Source organism: Calliopsis andreniformis, unplaced genomic scaffold (genome assembly GCF_051401765.1).
Source record: "Calliopsis andreniformis isolate RMS-2024a unplaced genomic scaffold, iyCalAndr_principal scaffold0227, whole genome shotgun sequence".
Classification (NCBI taxonomy): domain Eukaryota; kingdom Metazoa; phylum Arthropoda; class Insecta; order Hymenoptera; family Andrenidae; genus Calliopsis; species Calliopsis andreniformis.
The window spans coordinates 470,888-480,028 of record NW_027480636.1 but is presented as its reverse complement, the minus strand read 5'-3'; the positions used below and the strand labels follow the sequence as shown (position 1 = coordinate 480,028).

The window sequence follows — 9,141 nt, the reverse complement described above, 5'->3', positions numbered from 1 at the left end:
TTTTCAACCACTTCATACCATCATAAAAACGGCCTCCCTGCCAAGGACCCAAAACTTTCTCTTTACCCTCTTTTCCCCACTAAGGTTTTCCTTGTCCTTGCACCCCCTTATTTTGTCAGAAAGAATTACACCACTGAACTGAACACATCGTTTTTGTAATAAAGAGTATTGAATTATATATCTCGACAATTCGTGTTTAATTTGCCATCCTCCGGGTATACGACATATGTTTTCCACCCCCAACTTTGGGGGTGGTTTTCACACCCTTTAGATGAATTAGAAGCAATAAAAAAATACGTGTCGAATATTTTCGGCTATTCTACAATCCTACAAAGTTTCATCAAAATCGGAGACTTTCACCTCGCGATGTTCCCTTATTATTAAGAATCAAAATCTCGGCTGGAGTTGGATTCGTTCGAGTTTTCCTGATGGGCAGAATTGTAATATGTACATACATATATGTGGCAACAGCGTAACGAAACTTTCAATACATTTTGGCAACTAAGCCTTTCTTGCGTCTGATTCGTGTATTCGATGAATACGCTATTCAGCTGTCAAATTCTAGATTACATTTACCGACTGATCTGTATTTTTATCGATGCTGATGGTAATATGACCAAATTGATTGAGATATACCATTAACGCTTCTAACGGCAAATCGTTGAACTATTTTTGTGTCAAAACGGGTGCACTGGTGTGCTATGAGCTATGAACCATTAAATCGTGAGATATTTGCGAAAATGACACTTCGGCAGCCATCTTGCTAGTTTACAACAGCGTCTGTTTCATGCTTACAGTTTGTAATTTTACAGTTTTCTCAACGTATAGTGTTTATTGGAGTTTAAACGGACCAGAGCACCCTGTAGTGAAGTCTACTCGTGGGTTCTGTACCCGCGAAAAATTCATTTCTGCAAGTATCGAGACGTAAAGCTTAATTTGCGGAACCGTTTGTCTCTCTCGCTCATCGCGTATACGTGTATGACTTTCTTTGCTTGTGTGAGCGCACGCACACAGCTCAAAACACAAGGAGTCTGCCCCCTTAAAGCATACTAAAGTTAATTTTGAATTGCTCACTGACATCGAAATGGTTTTGTTTACCGAGCGGTGTATACGTGGTGGTTTGAGTCAATGTTCTGGGAGATATGCGCAAGCCAATAATAAGTATATGTTATCCTATGATCCATCGAAATCGTCATCGTACCTCATGTACTTTGATATAAACAATTTATATGGATGGGCAATGTGCCAACCATTACCATATGCAGGATTTCAATGGATCGATAGTGTTGAAAATTTTGATGTATCCTCAATTGCAATTGATTCATCGATAGGTTATATTCTTGAAGTTGATATAGAATATCCACAACATCTACATGATGATCATGCTGATCTACCGTTTTGTCCAACACGTGCCAAATCCTCTGGTAAGAAACAGGATAAGTTATTGGCTACATTATACGATAAGGAGCGTTACGGTATACATTATTGCAACTTACAACAGTGTATTCATCATGGTCTTCACATTACAAAGATACAACGCATTCTCGAATTTAATCAATCACCATGGCTTCGCGATTATATAGAACTCAATACTCAATTTCGAACACATGCATCAAATGATTTTGAAAAAAATTTGTATAAATTAAAGAACAATGCAGTATTTGGTAAAACAATGAAAAATGTTCGAAATCATGTTGATGTAAAACATCTGACAAAATGGGATGGAAGATTTGGTGTACAGGCAATAATCTCAAAACCTAACTTTCAAAGCAGAAGTATTCTTTCAGAAAATTTAGTTGCAATTGAGTTGCGTAAACTTATGGTTAAATTCAACAAATCAATTTACGTTGGTATGGCCATTCTAAACATATTCCACTACGATTATATGTGTCCATTACACCAACGAAGTTGTAAAATTATGTATACTGACACAGATAGTTTAATTTATTATATTCAATGTGAACATGTTTATGAGATGATGAAATGCGATATCCATAGATTCGACACCAGCGATTATCCAAAAGACAATGTATATGGTATACCGCTTGTCAATAAGAAAGGGCTGGTTCGATGAATTATGAAAACAGTGATTCAATAATGACTGAATTCATTGGACTCAGAGCAAAGGCGTATGCTGTGAAAGTGTTTGGTAAAAAAGATGTCAAAACGTTGAAAATTGTCAAAAACAATGTTGTTGCCAAAATGATCAATTTCGATGATTACAAGCATTGTTTACGCAATGCATATGAAATATCTCGTCGTCAGTCATGCATAAGATCTGAATTGCATAAGGTATATATTGTAACAAAATTGAAAATTGCTCTCAGTCCATATGATGATAAGCGATATCTTATATCTGATTCAAATGATATACTAGCTTGGGGGCATTATAAAATAAAGTTGTAAAGGATAGAAGCTGTACAATAATAGATTAAAATTATTTTACGAAAATCGATTTATTTGCATCTTTTATATTAACGTTGTAGTAAAAACATCCTTTTATGTTTACAGTACATTATTTTCATGTATCCATGAATTGCGTGAATTATCAAACCTTAACCATTTAACATATACTTTATCATCCTCCTTACGTAATACTTTTTCCACTAAATACACATCGGGATTGATAACGCGTTGTAATTCATGTTCATAAAATCCTCCTGCAATAGGCTTTCCGCATGAATCTTGCAGCAGATAAGTCACAGGATTAGTTATCTATACTTTGATTATCTTGAACACTTCAGGAGTCCAATATGGTGTATATCCTTTGTCGGAAACGGTTTTGTATTTGCTGACGCGTACAGAGACACCAACCTTAAATCTCGGTGAAGCAGCAATCTTTATATGGCTATATACTGTGTTCAAAAGCTTACCAGCAATTGTAGGGGCAACACCACATGGTCGCATTCTAATAGTCCTATGTTTCCGTATGTTGTATTCAGCCACAAGGTTCGGTAATGCGTCGATCCATCTGTATGTTCCAATGAGTACAAACAGTTTCCAAATATGATGCTTTAAAGTACGATTAAAACGTTCCTCGATGGAAGCCTTCATCACTGAATATGTTGAATACTGATTAATATTATGTTTTTTTAAGAATCTCTGTACATCAGCATTGTAAAATTTCTTTTCTTGGTCGGTTTGTAAATTTTTTGGACATCGATCTCGAATTACTTTTGCAAATGCTTTGGCTACTTCGAAACCATTTTTTGTTTTGAGTGGTATAACCTATGCATATTTGCTTAATGCATCTGTAACTGTGAGTATGTAATGATAACCTTCATTGAATCGTGAGTATGGACGCATATCAACCATATCAGCTTGCCACAGACCATCATATCCATGTACGATAACACGTCTGCGGGGGAAATTTCTTCGTGCTGACGCATGCAACTCCTTTACAAGCTGTTGGTTTTCGAGGCTATGCTTTTCCTTAGATTTCATTGATTTTTACATTGTTGTTACTGCTGTGGTCTGTTATATAATCTTCCTCTTGAGAATGAGGGTTCAATACATGCAATACTTGTCGAACATCATTTTGCAGTATTATTAAATTGTTCTGAAATGTAGCCAATCTTTATTCAAATTCCTGCTGTATCTGTTGAACATTATTCTGTATTGTTACCACATTGCTTTGAAATGTGCTCAACTTTTTCTCAAATTCCTGCTGTTGAACCTTTAAGATTGATATGCATTGTTCCAAGTACTGCTTATTGACTGCATCTGTGTTGACCTCCAGCTGTGTAACATTTCGAATTTTGTAGTATTTTGCGTCAAAGTTGGAATCAATCATGTAGAGCGCGTTATCGTGCATATAATTTCGAAACATGCCACTCCATTTATACTACTATACTGGTGAGGTCTCATACTTTCTAAGTGATACCCCAAACTTATTGATTAACATTTCGTTGAGAATAAATCAATTATGAGCTTGCAGTTTAATTTATAATGAGACCTGCTTCGCGAAGTTCTTCGATAATCGATAGAAACTCGATGTCGTGTGAATTTTTACCCGGTTGACGCGATGCTTCTAACAAACGCAGACGATCTACTAATTCGTTTGGATCATCCCAATGTATATAACCGATTTGGTTATTGTTTACTGGCATAGCATTTGGTATCTGCTTGTTAACTGTTATGACATTTGGTGTAGTATGTTCAAATCTTCTACCTGTTCGGCTCTTAATTGCACGAGCAAGTAGGGGAGGATTTATACAGAGTGTAACAAAACTGTTGCAGTTGCTTGAAAGTGGTGACTCAGGGGGTGATTTGAAACTACTTGTTCCTTACCGAAAATGTAAGATGAGGCTTCGCTAACGAGTTATTAACGAAAAACACCGGCCAGTGAGAGGGCGAGGTTGCCGTCCGAGCCAGCGCGGTAGCGTTGGGTACGCGCGCTAGATGCTACGGTTGTACTCCGAACAAGAATGCCGTCATTCATCGTAGAAAATAGCATTAGTATGAAAACTGAATGCGACACAATAAATAATACCGAGTCCTTTTTCTGTTTATCACTTGAAGTGAATAATTAGTTAATATCGAGGAAAACTACGTGCAACGTAACAACGCGAATACGTAAATTTCTTATTCGCATAACGTATAAGCAAAAAAGAAATATAACAAAAAATAAAGGGACGGGAGAACAAACTTCACCTGTAGTTTGTCAACTTGTGTCACTGGGTTACTGTACCGCTCCTCGTCACCGACCGTCGAAATGGTTTATGCTAGTGTAACGACCAGTCGCGACCTCATTTGTGAGGAAGTCCGGTGTCGCAAGACATTTCCCCTTAATAATTAATAAATAATAAGCGATAATCAAAATTCGAACAGTGGCAGTGGAAGGAAAACCCTAACCTCGAATCCTCAATCGAATCCTCAATCGAATCCTCAATCAAATCCTCAATCGAATCCTCAATCGAATCCTCGCGCCAGTGACACTCGGCGCGCGTGCGCACGGGATCGGTACGTCATCAGGGCGACATCCTATGGCATGCGATGGAACACACGCTGACGACAGGATGACGACCGAATGATGACAGTACAAGCCAATCAACAAACAACGCTCTCTGTACGCCGGCGCAAACACCACCAGATGCATACGCTGAAAACCCGGAACCAATAGAGGACGCATATCCTGCGATGACTCCTACACGCGCAAGTGCAACACGACGCTGCCCCTACACCGAGGTCAGTCATTGGGCCCAAAAGAGGGAGGCAATTTCCATGTATAAATAGGGCAGCGCCAGCCCCAGCGGAGGGTCTTCTTCGAAATTACTAAGTGCTAAAATTTAATCAGTGTTAAAATAATAAGTGTTAAAAACCCTAGTCCTCCCCAAAACTCCGAATCTCACTAAAGCAGCTTTAACTAGCTCCTTGATCCTCTAAATTGAAGCAGTTTTGATTAGCTTCTCCATTACCGACTGAGACAGCTTCAACTAGCTCCTTAGTCTTTACTTGACGCATTCTATCACTGCCACCTGCTCAAATTAAGATTAATTAGTATTTTATTTCTATTAAAATCTAGTGATAAGCATTCATTGCATAGTGATAAGAATCTACTACGCAGAGGACTAAAGGTAGTACCATTATAAGAATAAAGTTAAGACACCTATTATTGTAGAACATTTAGCTAATAAATAGTTTCTTGTTATATTTCAAAAGAGAAATCATAGTCTATGGAACTCATTTCTTAACCGCGCGCCACACGAATCCTACCCCCTTGTTCACGGGTAAGCCGCTCTATCCGTGAACGTTTTATGTACGACACACGATCCGTTACACTAGGGTAGAATTTTATCAAAGAAGCTCCCTCCACCCTCACATAGTTTTCCATCGTTCTATTATTAGTTAACTTTCACTGCGACCACATGGTTGAGAGAGAGAAAATCAGCATCTGTCAAGAAAACATGTGCTTTGCAGAAGTGCACAACGAGTACCAACAAGCAGTTTTACAAAAGTGCTCACTCCATTCTTTTACTGACTACGTATCCAATGCTTCGAGATAGAAAACAGACACATCGTGCATCGGTCCAAAAGGGTCCGCGAAGAAGAGAAACTCTTTTTCGTCCCCAAAGAATAAGAAAAAAATTGTGGGCACCATGTGTCCAGTTGTCGCTGTTAGGACCAGTCTAACCGCCTTAGCAGAGATCAGGGGCACGCATTAGGTAATTTATGGCTTTATTGCTCTGGTTTCGAAGGAGACGTGACCTCGGAGTGTCCGAACAAGGAAGGTCTGAGGTGCTTAAACTACGTGGGGGTACAAGGAGCTTCTTTGGAAAAATTCTACCAAACCACAAACTATTTCGACGGTCGATGACCAAGGTCGGTACAGTGACCCAGTGACATAGATTTACAAATTACAGATGAATTGTATTTAATTCATTAGTGATTATTATGTTTTAAATCTAACGCAGACTACTTTCAACCTTTTTGTCTTCAACGTTAATTCTCCAATTCTCCGTTCATTTTTTTTGTTGCATTGCTTTTTCGTTTATGCGTTATGCAAATATTTTCATACTAATGCTATTTCCTTCGACGCATGCCGACTTTCTTATTCGGAGTACAATCGTAACGACCAGCGCGTACCCAACGCTACCGCGGTTGCTCGGGCGGCAAATTCGTGCTCTCATTGGCCGGTGTTTTTCGCTAATAACACATTAACGAAGCCTCATCTTATATTTTCGCTAAGGAAAAAGTTGTTTCAAATCACCCCCTGAATCTGCCGTTTCAAGTAACTGTAACATTTTTGTTACTCCCTGTATGTTTATATTTGTATCCTTTGTTACCCCATGGGGCTTTGAGAGTTAAGATCACGCTTGTGTGCATTGGTTACCATCAATTTGCTGTTGCGTTTTTGTTTATCAGTATCAGTGTACACTGCATCGTCAGGAATTCTGATAAAAATTAATTCATATAAACCTGGTGTTTCAATGTATTTGACATCATCTATAAATATATTATCGTCCTTGTCTATATTGAATTTTTGTGCACCTATGTATTTGATACCTAATGGGCCAAGATAGCTATGAAGTGTTTCATGACCTTCGGATGTCTGTAGTTGCTGTCTAGCAGATGTTAGAATCGATCCATTAGTAGTTTCAAAAACATCATCCTCATCGATAGTCGACGATTGCACCACCGGATCCACTGATATAGAAGAAATCGATGACTTGGTTCGTATAACATTTTTTCGTTTCGATTGAATTCGTGTAGAGGTCATGAATGATTTATCCGATGAATGTTTCCGTTTTATATTATTCACTTTTAATTGTACAGGTGTTATTGTATCATTCAATTCAGTATTTGAACTTGATAACAATGATTCATCAGCGTCCATTGCAGAGACATTTTTCACAATCTGTTCATCAGCTTCCATTGTATAAGTATTTTCCGCAATCGGTTTTAAGGGGTCGACAAGTGGTTTAAAATATCTGTTCAATGCAGCATCTTCATCCATCTTGCCTGTTTTCAAAGCTCGATATTTTTTGCGAATAGATTCACTTGCGTTAGCATCTTCCTTTGCAATTCTCTCACGGTCCTTCATATCTTGTCCATCAATCATTGTTTGAACAGAAACGTTCTTCTCGCGCGGCGCGACAATTAACAATTGATTCCATTATGCTATTGCAAATTCATTAAATCCCCTCCTGTAACAAGAAAGTTCATTAGACATCGAGCTATCCTTATCGATCACAACAAAACCATACTTGTGTTGCCAACAACTACGACACAATGTTTTGAAATCATCAAAAGACATGTTTTAATTATGTACCATCCTGCTTAAACAAAATCAACAGATTCGCACTATCGCGTATAAGATGTTTGGGAATTTTTGATTGCGTTTGACAGAGATAGAAACAGTCTATCTTTGAATGTCTCCCCATTGAAAAATACTCTCTTATCGTATCTTGTTTGTCACATGCTAAGTCATCAAAAATGAAAATTGAATTTGGAAGCGATTACTGTGGCGAAATAACATCGCAATTGTTTGAAAATTTAAAATAACCAATTTCATCTACTGATGCCAATAAATTCTCCAAATACTGATATTTCGGCTGCTGCAGGGACTTTGAATACACGTAGACATTCTCAAATAGTACACCATAAGGGCTTTCTAATAAACTTATTAACACGTTGGTCTTCCCACAATTGGATGGACCACAAATAATTCCACGTATAGTGTTTGGTAGCATATTACCATGTCTGTATCCCATGTTACATAACTGTATTGCCAGTTATTTGAATTCTATTGTCGAAATATTTTACACGTATAATCATTGATTGTCTCACGAACCGCATGTTTTCAAGATTCTGAAACATACGCATCCATGGCGCTCTTATATATACATTCACCAAATTAAGATTTGTTCACTAGTCGAAATGTTTCCCATCGTATCAGATGACATCAACATTCATGATTTAACCTCTGAACAGTTGAAATATATACCAAAGAATATTTTATTGCACAAGTTTGATACATATATTGACAATTTGTGGGATAAGCTTCCGGAATATATAAAAGCTGATAAGGAGGCTCAAGAATATCGCCGGTGTTTGGAACACTACAATCGTCCTTGGCAGCAAACACATATTGATGGTCCAGAACCACTGATTAAAAGCTGTAGTGAATGTCTTCGGCAAAAGTAAAAGCTGGTAGTGGGTTTTTGAATCGAGCAATAAACGCTCTTCCCATTGAGTTGCATATGCCTGGATATCAATTTTGTGGCCCAGGAACTCATCTTTCGAAGCGATTATCAAGAGCTGATTCAGGCATCAATCCCTTGGATGCTGCATGTCGTGAGCACGATATTGCATATTCGCATAGTAACAATCTAGGTGAGAGACATAGAGCTGACAAAGCGCAAAAACGTATCACTACAAAAGATTTGACCCTGAGTGAAAAAGCTGCAGCTGCAACACTTTGGGCTGCTATGAAAACTAAAACGAAACTTGGAATGGGAACGAAAACAAGAAATAAGTGCAAAAATAAGACTGGAGCAAAAAGAAAGCGGATACTTCCAGTTGCAAGACGTGGTTGTATTTTACCTATTTTATCATTGTTACGTGTTCTGGGATCACTAGTTGGTGGGGCAGCGGAGGTAGCTAAGGCGATAAATAATAAAAAGGCTACGGAAGGCCAAC

General features: G+C 38.1%; 1 protein-coding gene across 1 annotated transcript; it reads left to right on the top strand.

Moving 5' to 3' along the window:
- The first annotated feature begins 1,084 nt into the window (after positions 1–1,084).
- Positions 1,085–2,200, top strand: LOC143187754 (uncharacterized). The gene has a single exon (XM_076391972.1). It carries the CDS (start codon positions 1,085–1,087, stop codon positions 2,072–2,074), a length of 990 nt encoding a protein of 329 aa, XP_076248087.1. The 3' UTR covers positions 2,075–2,200.
- Positions 2,201–9,141: the final 6,941 nt, after the last annotated feature.